General features: G+C 44.8%; 1 protein-coding gene and 1 long non-coding RNA gene across 8 annotated transcripts in view; one reads left to right on the top strand and one right to left on the bottom strand.

Moving 5' to 3' along the window:
- CLTCL1 (clathrin heavy chain like 1) overlaps nt 1-2,882 on the bottom strand; it is a 38,041-nt gene extending 35,159 nt beyond the window's left edge. For all 7 annotated transcript variants that reach the window (XR_010825501.1, XR_010825502.1, XM_048063771.2 and 4 more), the window contains exon 1: nt 2,720-2,882. Coding sequence is in view for 5 of the 7 variants with exons in the window: in XM_048063771.2 (XP_047919728.1) it covers nt 2,720-2,761 (42 nt within the window). In the remaining 2 variants the exon portion in view is untranslated. The remainder of the gene's footprint in view (nt 1-2,719) is intronic.
- A 2,251-nt stretch (nt 2,883-5,133) lies between these two features.
- On the top strand, nt 5,134-14,052 carry LOC136786548 (uncharacterized). Its single transcript, XR_010825504.1, has 2 exons — nt 5,134-9,204; nt 10,104-14,052. It is a non-coding gene; the product is annotated as an uncharacterized lncRNA (long non-coding RNA).

The following is a 14,052-nucleotide window of genomic DNA, read 5'->3' as shown; positions in this document are numbered from 1 at the left end:
CAGTAAAACACATGAGTTCATTCTCAGCTTCAGTATTGCCCCATCAGTACCTGGACATCTTTATTTAACTACAGCTGCTCTCCCTCTTACAGCTCATATGCTCATACCAGAGGTGAACATACAAGCTATAACAACTTGGGATTTAATGTGCACTGTGACTGACAGTCATTCTTCCTGCACAAGCTGGGAGCTACAGTTCAGTCAGAAGAATGATCAACATAAAGCAAAATGAGCTTCACAAGGAATGTAAACAGTCTACTGATTCCTAGTACTCCTCCAATTTTATGTGGACCAAGATCACTGTTTCACTTCACATTATCGTTTATCCACTTCCAACTAGAAAGTAGGAGAGAAGAATTCCGTATATAGCACTACAACTTATGTTTAACTTCCCTGAAGAACGCTTTCTGCATCCTTCATTTCTCCATCCAGTAAAGTACAGGGGAGACTTTGAGGATAAGTGAAATAATGTTCCATCAGCAACAGGCTAAATTCAGAATTAAAAGCTACTCCACTTAAAGTCATAATTAATTAAAATAGCTACAGATATAAACAGTACACAGTTTGACATAAGGTTAGAAAGACTCAATATAGGACCACTGATACGCAGCACAGTTATAAGAAATCTTTTTATTTAACATCATAGAGCAGCGTAGTAGAATTGTCATACTACTTCTTTTAAATACAACAATTTAACTGCTTCCAAGGAAGTGGCTTGGCTACAATCTGGAAAAAAAGAAAGATTAAGCTGATAAAGGCAAACAGATTATAATGAAACATTATAGGAGTGAAGGCCTAGGCCTTTCATAAGAAAATTCCCTACCAGCCAACAATAAGCAGCAAGTCTAGATGTTTACAACATAGTAAGAAGTTAGAGCTGATAAAACCGTACTTCAGATATCTAGCCAGAGCAAACACTACCAGTTCCCACATTCCTTCTGATCTCCCTCCCCATTTCTCCTGCCATGTAGAGACAAATGCAGAAGCAACACCAAGGAGGCTGACTGCATTCCTGTTCCCAGCTACTAATCTCAGTTCCCCATCCGCAGGGCACTGGAGCACTGCTTTGGAGCTACTGCAGCAGGGGGGCAGCAGGGGGAAAGGGGGAACAGGGAAGAGTGAATCCTGAAGAACAATTTGGTCCCAAATGCTGGTGGCAGGGGTCCTCTATGCAGCTTCCACGCTGGGGGAAAGTCCCTTAAGCGCAGGTTTAGTCAGTCCAGTACGATCAAATTCTTTAGGAGCAAAAGCAGGTGGTAGCAAAAAATAGAATATGACTTCAGTACAGCTCCCTTGAGATGTTGCTAGCCCCCCACCCAAAACAGAAGTATTACAATGCTAATATTGGCAGTGTTGCAAGACACAGAACTAGCCCTCACAGAAACAGTCATTTAATATGCAAAGCAGCACACTTATTAGGTATGATGCTCTCTCATCATTACTGTACAGACCAAACACAACCAGCAGGACTGGTTACATTTGCTAGCTTTAAGTTGTGAGAACTACATTCTTCTTCCCTAAGGAGCGTCTGACATCAAAAATGCTTTGATCCTAACTTTCTTACTCAGACTGCTGCACAGTTGCTCTTATAAATTAATTTTATGTTACTACAATCGTTGCTATTCCATGGACGTTGGTAGGGAGAAGGGGAAGATACAGTCTAGTTCTCCCCTGTATGAAACTCTCTTGACTTGTGAGAGGTCTGAGGAGACAGGTGTGTGCACTCCCTCTGGTGCGGATTAGATATTTCTGGAACTCGCTTGCCCTATCATTGTTTTCCCAGGCTTGGTCTCCTTCCAGAAAGGCCAAGACAGTTCTCGTATTCAACCAAAAATCCCTTCCCAAGCGGAGCTGGACCTGGCCGTAACCATTCCCCCAGCTGCAATGCCTGAGGTGGCACCAAGCCCCCGACGGAGGGATGCCCGGTGCATATTTTGAAATGGATGCCTGATTTGACAGAACGGGGCGGTGTGGAGACAGAAGGATGACTTGCCAAGTCCACTTCCTGTTCTCTCATTCATTTAGCGAATTCCTTTAATTCCTGACTCAAACTGCACGTTCAGAGGCTGCTGTTCCCTCGCTCCATTTACAACCCTCCCTCACCGCCGCTTTACACGGGAACAGATAAACCGGTTTGTCTGCGCCGCATCCATTAGGCACGGACCTTTTCCAGTGCTGGCATTACGCTTTTCCCAGGCTATTAAGAACAGAACCGTGTCGTTTTTCGTCAGTTTCTTTTTCCATTTAACGTCGTTACGTTCGGAAGGCGGGACAGAGGCCGTGCAGCCGGTAACCCCGGGCGGTTTCTCGCAGCCCACCTCGCCGCCCTCCTCCTCCCAGTCAGCAGCTGCGCGGTGAGGGGGTCCCCGGCACCCCCGCGACCCGGCGGCCGCTCGGGAGCGCAGCGAAGCCCCCCCTCCATGGCAGCCCGAGCTGGATGCGCCCCCCCGGGGCTGAGGAGCCCCCCGCGGCCCTGCGCTCCCCCACCTCCGTCCCCCAGTGACTCTGCACAAATCGCGGCCGCCCCGCACGCCGCAGCCGGGCGATGAGGGGAGGCGGCAGAGCCCGGCAGCCCGCCCCGGGGCTCCCCTCACCACAGCGGCCCCGGCACCCCCCACCCAGCCCCTCACAGCGCCACCCCCCCCCTCCTCCTCACTTCTGAGGGGGCAAGGGCGGGACCGAGCGGGGGGGAGCCCCCTCGGCCGCCCCCCGCGCTCACCTGGAAATGCTCCTGGAAGCGAATGGGCAGGATCTGGGCCATGGCTGGGGGCGAGCTCCCCGCCGGGGCGGGGGGTGAGGGGCGCGGGGCAGGGGCCGGTGGCGGCGGCAGGGCGGGCGGGCGCCGCGGCACCCCTCACAGGGCGGCGGGGAGGGGAGAAGGGGAGGGGGAGGCGGCGCAGGCGCAGTGCCCTGGCGGGGCCGGCGGCCCGGCGGGCTCGCCTCCCTTTTCTGCCTCAGCTCGGGGCCGCTCACTCCGGCCCGGGATCACTCCGCCCCTCACCAGCCTGCCAGGGGCTCCTCGAATAAATAGTCCCTTCTCCCAGCGCCGCCTCCTCTCTCTCTCCCCCTCGACCTACTCGCCCGCCCAGCCCTCAGCCCACCCCCGCGTGCTCGACGCCTCTCCGCTGCCACCGGGCTCCCGCTGGGTGGCGGAGCCGCTGAGGCAGCTCCTAGGGGAGGGGGCTTCCCCCTCTACCCCCCCCCCCGTTCGGCTGGCCGCGGCCAGGTATCCTTCCGCAGCTGCCACACGGTGCCACGTGACGCGCCCCCCCCCTCCGCTCCCCACAGCGGGTGGGCGCTGCGGACACCTCAAGCTCCCCTCACGGCTCCCTCACGGCCCCCCCGGGGATCCCCGGCCCCTTTTTTCCACCCCCTTGGTGGCACGGAGCCCCTCCGAGCTCGTCCCCAGCCCGGCGGGTGTCCCCCCGGAGCAGGGCCGGGGGCGATGCTCAGCCCTCCGCGCCCCGAGGCTCCCGCCGCTCGCTGAGGAGAAGGGCGGGGGGCTCCCAGGCTGCGGCCCCCAAAACTCCCCCGCGGCCTCTGGGGATGCCGGCGGTGGGTCCCCAGGGGTGAGGATGCTCGCAGGTAGGTTGGCAAAGCCCCCCCCGGCTCCTGTGGGGTTTCCGAAGGGCGACGCAGAGCCTTCCCCGGGGGAGTCGGCATCGCAGATTGGAAAGGTATCGAGTTACGAGGTGAAGGGTCCAACACAGGTGTTTCAGCACCTTCTCGCTTTTTTTTTTTTTAAAAGCCTCGCTCCCAGTTAGCCCATTGGCATCAGGTCTGGGAGATGTAGGTAATGTTACCGGTGTTATGTTCCTCTGAAATTACAGTAGCTGGTTTTTATCCTTCGAGATGAAAACTGATTGCTACTGTGTTGCTAGCTCCAGCAGTTTTATCTTGAGCATCGTGTTATTTACAGTTTCCCAGAGAGCCCAGCTCTGGGAAACATGAAATTATGGGACAATCTCTGGTTTATTTTTTAAAAAATGAGTTTCTCATGCTGTGGGTTGCAAAGAAAAACTGAACAAGGGACCCCTGAAGACTCAAAACCAGAAGGCAGATTAAAACAATTCCAAATATATTGCAATTTAAAACCTCATTCATTTTATTTTAACCGAATTCATTTCAGTGCATGGAGCTGGGAATTACCAAAATTGGGTTAGGTTTCCAAAGGAATCATAGGCATGACAATGCTGAGACACATTGGTTTCTCCTGGAGCGCATGATTACTGGCTGCAGTCGTGGGGACCCTCTTGCCATGTGTGGGAGACCTGAAGGTCTCCAAATGGACCAAGGAAGTCCCTTAGACGGTGGCAAAAAGGGCTGAGACTGAGGTGCTGCTACTGCTACATCCCTAAGGAAATCTGGGGTCTGTATCCCCTTAGGCACCAAGGGCTGTGCTTTCAAAAGCAAGGAAAAATGGAGCCAAGGTAGAGACAGCGTTTTTTCTTTACATGGTCTCAGGAGAGGTTTGAGTCGCATCTACCCCACTGGTTTGTTGATAGCAGTTTATTTACAGTGCATTAGCTCTATCGGTTTCTAAACAAAGGCAAGTCAAAAGTGGTGTAGAGACAAGACCATCTGCACGACATGATCTGTCACTGGTCCATTTTGGTACAATAAACGTGTTCTGTGTTTGCCTCCGTCCAACTGCACTCCCTCACAATCACTTTATGGACGCTAATTATTTTTATCTAGAGCTCCAGTCATTAGCTTTTGCTCTCAAATTTTGTAGCTAACTAGCTCCGTTTAAAAAAACAAACAAACAAACAAAAAATGAGCCACAGGCTTTCATCATCTATTTCATAAATGAAGCAGGACCTCTTAAGTAATGTGCATAGTCAGGATGTATATTTTTATGTTACATTTATATTTTAAAGAAGACTGTGACAAAGGACGGCAACAACAGGTTTGTCTCTGAGATATTGTTATTAGCAAGGATTACAAAATCACTGTTTACTGTCTGCAGTCGTTCTTAATAGTTTGGCGCTGAACTGCTAACACGTACCACAGGAATCACTGGCTAAGGGAATCAAGGCTCTCTCAAAGTATAGTTAGAAAGAAGGGTCTGCTCTATTTCTTCAATCCGGTTCTAATAAAACAACGCTTCCTGCCCACACCTAGCTCACCAAAGCGTGCTGATTACAACATGCCCTCCTTTCTGTAGTAGTATAGGCATCTTACTTTGTATACACGTTTTTGGCACGCTTTTGCCTGCTGATGTCTTCCTCTTCATTTGTACTTTCTTTATAGTGTTGTGTTTAGATATCTGTTCTTTATAACACCTTGCTTTACTGTTCACAGGGGTTAGATTGTTTGCAGCCTGATCAGCTCCGAAGAATTAGTTGATACAGTTTGAAATTTAGACACAAATCAAAAAATAGGGAAAGTATTTTGCCTTTTTTTCTCCACTTTGCAACTAGCTGAGCTTCCATAGTTAAGTATCTTGACTTTTGTACAGCCGGTTGTGTGTGTGGATGTTTTAGCTGAGTATTCTAACCTTGTTTTCTGTATTTAGTTTGGGATCTCTCAAATGAAAGGCACTACTGGCCTTATTTAGGCATTTCTTCTACAGTTTATAGTCTATAAAAAGGAAATATAAAGGGTCTCAAGTCTCTACATGTTTGCTCTGGTAGTACCCCTTAGACTAAGTAACTCCTTACTTGCTCCTTCATAACGGCAGAGCCACAGCACTTAAGAGCTGATGAGGGTGTAATCCCTAGCAATCCTTTAACAGCACAAATGGAAAAGCTTCTAGTAAATGTTTCTGGTTTTTTTCAGAGGTTGCTCTCCTCCAGAGGTTTGGTTTTCTGGCTCCTCCTATGGATGGCAGCCTGACGCTCTTTTTCAGTCTTTGGGAACAGCCCTGAGAAGAGCTACATTTTTGACTTGGAAGGGCTGTTATTTAAATGGAAAAATGTTACACGTATAGTGCATGTTCCTAGTCGTCTTCCCACAGAATCAGCCAAGGAAGTGTCACTGGAAAAGCAATATGCATTTCTCTTAAGTGTTTGTCTCAGAGTCTTGCTCCACAACATCAGTTCAAATCACAGTTTAATTACAGAAGTGCTCAATTTACAAATGCTTGGCCACTCTACTGTTTTGAGTAAAGAAATAAAGTGGCACTTGCACATATTCTGGCCTAGATGAGAGAGTGCCCGCTCATTGACAGCAGAGCCTATGAGCTGTGAACAAATAAAGGCTCAAGTAACAGGGAGTCTGCAGGTTGGACCTGGACATCCTTTTTGCTGACCAGCTATGAACTGCTGGAGAACCGATGCGCATGGCACAGCAATGAATGTAGAAGGTTTGATCCACATCTGTTTCCAGCCGCATGCTGGCTGGAGCAGCCTGAGCATCAATGCTTGCCCTATCAGGTAAATGCTGATCTTAGGAACACTGTACCGGCAGTCACAGCACAAAAGTGTGGTGGTGCGGCAAAGGCAGAGCATCACAGCAGCTCCAAAAGTTCTGACTTGGTTTCTCACAAAGAAAATTTACATTTCATGCATCTCAATGTCCTTACTGACTGCCCTATTTGCTTCAGGATCCAGTTTGAAATTGTATTCCTTGTTTTTCAAACCACACCCTCACTCCTTGGACTTTTTTCCAGTTTGTCTCCTGGAGACCGTGGAGCCCTCCCCTTTCCTTCCGTCTGTCTCTTCTCTCCTTCCAGCAGGCTCCTTGCTGCTGAGTTCAGAGCTGTCTCCTCTCGTCTTCTCCTGTCCAGAACTGACTCCCTGTGTGTGTCCTGGAGTCATTCTCCATTTTAGTACAAAATTCCATTCCAGTAATGTCCTTTTCCCTTGGAATTCAATTCTCCTTGCCCCATCTGTTGTTCTTATTGAATGCATCGAACTTTGGATCATATCAAGCACTTTGTGGCTCTGGATGGGGTTCTTCTGTGGTTTTTGTAAGACATTGTGCAAATTCCTGACAGCAGGCTGGTAAAAATTGTACATGGAATGTTTTGGAAAAAGCAACTTGAAATGTGAAGGTTCTGCTGCAGCATTGTTCAGTAGGTGAGTGTTTAATGTTTAAATTCCCTCTGGTTCATTCTCTGGTGGGGAAATGTCGCTGTACACACTTAGCATTTAAAGGAAATCCCCTTTTATGGTGGATTTAACCCCTGACATGTTCTCGATAAAGGTCACTTCATGAATTTATAGCTTGGTATGTGAAGCCCCATCCTGTGTTCCCTGCGCATGGAAAGCTCAGCTGGAGATGATAAATTCTGACGGTATTTAATGTCAAAATGAACAGAAGTGTCTAGAGGCAGTAGCAGTGCAGGCTGGAGGTCTCCAGATTCCCCACAGAGCTGATGCTGTGATGATGCATAATTTACTTGTAACTTGTAAGCAATACACCCATCTTTCCCCCCAGAAGCTCTTCCATTTAAAGAAGCCATGTCTGTCTTTGTGTAGCGTGCTGACATTCATGCTCTCTCTGCATTCATACAGGTGTTTGGTTCTTCTTTGGACACCTGCATTCTCCAGAGTGTGCAGCACAGATGCCGAATTACTTGCACGGCAATGTATAAGGCAGCTGAAATTGCAACTCCTTCAGGCTAACCTTGTAAAAACAGAGTTCTACTGGTCAGTGACGCAAAGCTGAATAAAGAGCATGGGAGTCAACGTCTGTCTTCAAAATCGTGACAGTAGGGTCAGGGCTGCTTGCTACGTCGACATTTTTAGAAGCTGAATTCCTCCAGAGTGTTTTCTCTGGCAATATATCCATTAAATGGATAGCGGGTGAGCACATTCTTTGAAAATATAACTAATGAAAAGAAATGAGGTAGCTAATATAAATCAAGTTTGCATCCATTGCTAATTGCACTAGTTCTGGAATGACAGAAACGTAGCTCTAATTATAAACAGACAAAATCTTAGCCTAAATTGGCTGAGTGGTTAAATACCATTCAGGAGAATAACTAGTAAGTGAGCGTAAATAGGATATGAACATACGAGGCTGGAAACAATCTGAAAGGGTCTTCTGGTTATTACCTCTGCCCTACAGCGAGACTGAGTAAGCCAATATTTTCTAATCACAGATTAATAAGGTGATTTGGGAAATACTGAATATATTGGCTGTTAGGGCCTTTTAGCTATTTCCTTTGAAACAGACCCTTGACAAGGAAACCTCAGTATTCATTTTCTTAACATTCTATTTTCCAGGAAACAGAATAAAGCCAAAAAAAGCAGAAACCCCATTACATTTTAGAGGACAGTATTAAAACATGCAGATGGTAAACAGACTTTTAATTTTCTGTAGGGCCTTTACAATGTATTTTCCCTTCTATTAATCCTGGAAAGAAACACTTGCTAAATTCATCAGCTGCAAATTCCCCCCATCCCCAGAAGGAAACGAGACTTTTACGACCATGCTTTCATTATGTTTTCCTGTTTCTTTTTCCCCACCATTGTAAATTTTAAGACCACTGGCCAAATTCAGCCACGTGGTAGAGAGGAATAGGCTCACAGACATTGTATTTCTGTGAGTTTTGTGAAAATAGGCAGCGAGAATGTGGATAGAGACATTTATTTAGACAGAATGGCTGAAAAGAGAGTTCAGTCCTACTGGAAAATCTGTGAAACAATGAACCCAAACCATGGAAAAATAAAATCTTTGACCGAAGTTTGCATCTTCTTGCATTAGATTAGTTATTCATGAAATACTTCTGTTCACTTTATGCCCAAATTCCTGTTTTCATAGGAATCTGTACTTTTGTCTGCATTAACCTTAAGGATGGATAAGTTCAGAAATCTTCTCCTGAAAAGACCATTCTGAACTTTCTTCTACCCTTCAGAAATGGGTTCTCATTGTACTACGTAGTGCTAATTTACGTAACACAGGTGTGGGGCTTTTTTTGTTCATTTGTTGTTTTTTTTTTTCTTCTATTATCTTGTAGGATTTCAGGAAGCTCAAGACAGAAGTCATCCTAATTTTCTTACTCCCAGTTTTCTCAGTCTTGTATTGTTTGTGGAACAGGTTTTAATGGAAGTTCTTTGCATTTCATAGTTCCTAGTGACGTATATAGCCTGAGTAAAATAGACTGGCTTTTCCGGAACTTCAGTCTTAGCTAAAATTTTTGAGACACAAACACAACACAAAGGCATTTCCCAGGGAAGTTCAACAGCTGTACATTTGCTGCCTTTTAGATTTTTTCAGAAAATAACACGACTGCTAAGCTAGAATAAAATGTAGGTAAGTACAGATTTATGTGGTCGAAGTCCTCATAATGAAATGTCTAAACAAAAAATTTGCCTTTAAAAGTATTCCTACCAGTGCTACCAGAAGCACTATAATAGCAGTTTTGCTACCTGTCAGTAGAATAAATTTAGATGAGGCAATGATTAAAACAGCTGTGCCCCTTTATGCCAGTGCTTTCAGCGTAACTGATACTGCTTGTTTCGGGGATGTTAAACAAAGAGAAAAAACTGGTGCAGAGGCAGCCTTTACAAACACAAGAGGGAACTTGCAATCCAATCTTTTTAGAAACGTGTATCTTTTAGAAAGATCTTCCTGAATTTAAAAAGTATTCAGTACTTCCTGCTTTTCTAAAGGCCTAAAAGGTGCCTGCAACATAAAAAAGCAGTATCATTTTTTGGCAAACCATGCTGTTCCAAATATGTAAAGTGTTTTTAGCAAATGCAAAAATAAAAGGGAGAAGCATACAAAGTGCTAGTTAAAACATTTACTTAGCATATTGTGGTAATACATTGAAGATATTTGGTCTTCATCATGGAATATTGTGATCTAATACAGTATTGATTTCAAAAAGAATGTGTAGAGGTCCAGTTATGCAGTGGCTTTTTGTTGCCTCCCTCTTTCTGCATCATGTAATACTGCATCCAGGAAGCAAAGAGATGATTTCTAGTCCCAGTGTCAGAGTTCTGTCTTCCTTCCTGGCTATCCATAAATCATTTGCTCAAACTCAACTAGGGCCTAGTGTAGGCGTATTTATTATACTGGATCAAGTAAGGCTGTGCTGCCAGAGCACATCAGAAGTTGTCTTTGTGTGTTTCTATCCATTTACACTTTATGAGGACTGAAACATAACTGTTAAGAATAATAAGCAGCTCTTCTTTTGTTTCTTTGGATAGGCTGGAAGAGGAGAGCTAAATAATTGAAAGAACCACATTTAGCATTAAGAAACACCGCTTTTGTGAGTCCTCCCAAAGATCCTTAAATATCTGCATGTTTCTCTTCCAGCTGAGAATGTGACTGAGGCAGCACATGATGTGTTGCCTGATGCAAGAACTATGCTCAGTTAGTGCATATTGCCAAGTTTGTGTCTGCAGACAGGAGCTTGGTTTGCTATGTCTGGGCTGCAACTGATCGTACTCATTCACGGAGCAGGAGAACAAATGGATGTATAGACCTCTGCTAGAATACAGGAAACTCAATGTTGAGCTGTTTGATCAATGATACCAAAACAGAGATGGTCAAGAATAGGCCATGGGATTAAAATACAGTGTGAATCCATCCTCATTTGTAATACAAAGTTAAACACTTTTGAATGGTCCGTCCCCTCTCAGTCTAACCACTCTTGTCAAAAATGATGCAGTTGTGTTGGCTGGTGATACCAAGATTCTGGTGAGCTATTGGCACGGTCCTGCTGTGGTTAGTCAGGGCTTTCTGATTCTGTTTGATCAGTATGTCACCTCCTCAGCTGTTGGGTTACGAAGCAACGAGCTAGCATTTTTTATACTGCTTATCTCAGATATCACTTCCTCTCTATTCATTTCCATTCATAGTTACATATGACATGTAGTATTATTTTCAGCTATATTTGGCTTGCACTTAATCCAACCTTCCAGCTCCTTTCTCTATTATGTAAATACAACAGCAGGGAAAAGAAGCCTTTTGTCCCCTTGTGCCAGGAGGATATGCTGAACATCAACATGGACATGTTCCTGAAGACCAAGCTGTTTTCTGGAAGTCTGCTCACAGATTTCATAATCCATCTGTTTTCTGTAGAATGCAGTTATTTAAAGCCACAAAGTTCACTTCAGAGACTTTGTACAGTAGCTGTTTATGTTGGTATTTCTGATGAGGCTCAATATTGTCTATTTTCCATTATATCTCAACACTGCCTTTAATTGCCTTTTTCCACCAGATTTACATATTATCCCTCCCGGCTGTTCACACACAGACTTTCCTTTTACTTGGCAACCTTCCAGTCACTCCATACTACAACAGAGGTACTAAAATGGCAGAGCAGTTGAGAGTCAAAATGAAATTATATATTTATACTACATGGCCTATGAATAATTGAACAATTAAATAACAGAACATCTGAGACTGTCATCAGAAGTTCTTTTCTTTTTCCTGAAAGACAGTTCAAGTAGTTTTGGGCAGGTATATAACAAGGTGGTAGAGGCTTAAGAAATCTCTCCAAATGTTATCAATTCCATTATTTATCACTATTCTGAGGAAGGACAAACTGGAATTAATGGTTCTCTCAAATACCAAATTAAAATTGTTCTTATAGGACTTGGCTTCAAAACCCTGATGCTTGAGAGACCTGAGGAAGCAAAGACACTCCCTGCAGATTCGCGCAGATCATGAACACCATCAGACTGACTCAGCAAGTATTTCTACATATGCCTAACCACAGAGGTGTAAGGAAGTTTAATGGTTTTAATGTGACTCTCAACACGACTAAGGAATACGCACAAATTTAAGCACGCGTTTTTCAATTAAGGACATAGCTTCTTGCCTTCTAACGCACCCAGGCCCCACTGCTCTGTTATTGCCACTGGCTGCTGCTGTCTAACGATACAAGGAAAACAGTAATGTCCTGCTTTACCCCATAGCGAAGAGCTGCTTTGGTTGTGCTGTTCAGCTTACCTCTCTTGGGCGCTGGTGAAGTCCTCAGGCTTCTGGCAGGTTGTTGCTGTAAACCCAGCATAGCACGTTATCTTGAAAGGGGAATAAGGTCTCAGTGCTGTGTTTCAAACACCCGTTAGTAAAGCAAGCAATTAAAAAAAGTCTTTAGCTTATGGAGATTGCAGGAAGGAAAACAACTCCAGAAATTTGAAGCTGGAAATGTTAGAGCAGTCAGGTGCATCACATTCCTAAGAACAAGCTTCTTTTCCACCACTTCCAGCTGCAAGGATGACAATCTGACCATCCACTTTCACGCACTGAGCTGGACAAGGAGTGGAAACAGCTCAACAAAGAGCTATTCAAAAGGGTCAAGAGCAGGGATTTAGTCCATAACAAATAAACACCTGAAGATGGAAAAAAAATCAGGCTCTATTTTCCCTCCCACATGTTTTGGGATCATCGTGCCAGGAAATTATTAAATCATACAAATTTCAGTAATGAATGCACTGCTTGGATGGCACATGAAACTGCTGAGCGTTATGGCTAAGGAAAAATAACACACTTTTCAGGGTCAGTAGTGATGTAAAATCAGAGGAGTTGGACTACAGCTTAAACGGATTTCTGAAAATAGTGCTGATACGGGAGGAGACTTCCCTACGTGATACAAGTAAGCATTAAGAGGAAGTACATACATAAAAAGCAGAGTTGCATCCATGTGCAGCGATTCAGCACAACTGTTCCCCTTGATGTTTTTGTTTGATTGGGAAGACACTGCCACCTAATTAAGAGACGGAGGAAGCACCACCACTAAAGCACTTTATGTATCTAGAAAATCATGTTTAAATATCGAGAACAAGGCTACTTTGGCTGTGCCATAAATGCCAGTTTGTAGCACATTTGATTTGTTCTGTGGTTATTAAAGGTTGATGCACTGTTAACAGGACTCTGACACTTTTCCCACCTGCACTTTGCTTATTGTTGCAGTTCAGTTTTGGTGCATTAGTTCTTGCTAAATGTGTACCAACAAAAATTAACACATCACTGAATTATTGCAATAATCTGTGTCCTTTAGGAAACAATATCCTTCTCTCCATCTTGTGCTACAGTATTTTCCAATTAATATTTTCTCTGTATTTCTGTGAGTCACAACTGAACGTGGAGCCTGTGGACTGGAGGTGGGAGGCCACAGCTGGCAGCCTGGCCAGAGCAAAGCAGGCTGTGGCATTGTTACTGACTCTGCCTCTGCTGCCATTTTGAGCACATTGGGTGAGGTGGGGATAATGCCGAAGGCAAGGATTGAGGATCAGCACCCACAAATACTGCTAGCTCCTATCTATACTGTATTACTTCATGCCACTTTAGGAATAAAAATAAAAGCCAGAAATGTCAACAGCCTGTAACACAGCAAATGTACAATGAAGCAGATGAAATGACTCACAGGTCTCCTCTGCAGTGTTGTTAGCAGCTCAAGTATTTTCAGGGCAGAAGGCTGCAGAACTTTGAATCTGGAATTGTCTCAGAGTCTCCATCAAATTCCCACCTTTAAGAATTCTTGGCTTTCCACAAGAGTCAAATTACAATTGACAGGTCCTTGGACATTCAGTCCAGGTCATCCTGCATGCATTGTTCCAGGGTGATGCTGTCCCTCCCTCCCAAAGCTCTTTCCATGGGCAGGTGGATGCAATCAGGTTTTAACCTTTGCTTTCTTACATGACTGTTTTCTAGCCTTAGCATTCATGTGTGTCTGCTGGATTTCCTGGCTGCCTTTCTGCCTAGTCATCACTTGAAAAGGGAAGGAACATCCTGTCATCATCATCCAAGTGGACCAGTAGGCAGAGACATAAATAGATTGGCCAATCCAGACACAAGGCAACAGTGAAAATAAGTCAGTTAAGATCGACTTCATGAGAGTTAGTATGCAGTAACTTTGTACTGTCATTACTGTGGATCCTACTGGAAGCTAAGAACAGACTGACTGCATTACCACCCTTCTCAGTTACCACTCACAAGGGAATTCCTGCAGGAATTTTTCTTCAAAGGCACTCAAACATACTAGCCAGTAAACCCCACAGAGCAGATGAATATTGGATGCAAACAAACATTGGTATTACACAGAAATTCTAAGAGAAATCTCAAGCTCAAATCCTAGGGCAAGAAGGTCAAATTTTAGTACCCTCATAATTGAGCTCAACGCAGCATTAGACTGGCAGAATTAGTACA

The sequence above is a fragment of the Anser cygnoides genome, chromosome 17 (assembly GCF_040182565.1).
Source record: "Anser cygnoides isolate HZ-2024a breed goose chromosome 17, Taihu_goose_T2T_genome, whole genome shotgun sequence".
Lineage (NCBI taxonomy): Eukaryota > Metazoa > Chordata > Aves > Anseriformes > Anatidae > Anser > Anser cygnoides.
Note: the sequence above shows the minus strand (reverse complement) of the source record. Positions and strands in the feature narration are given on the sequence as shown.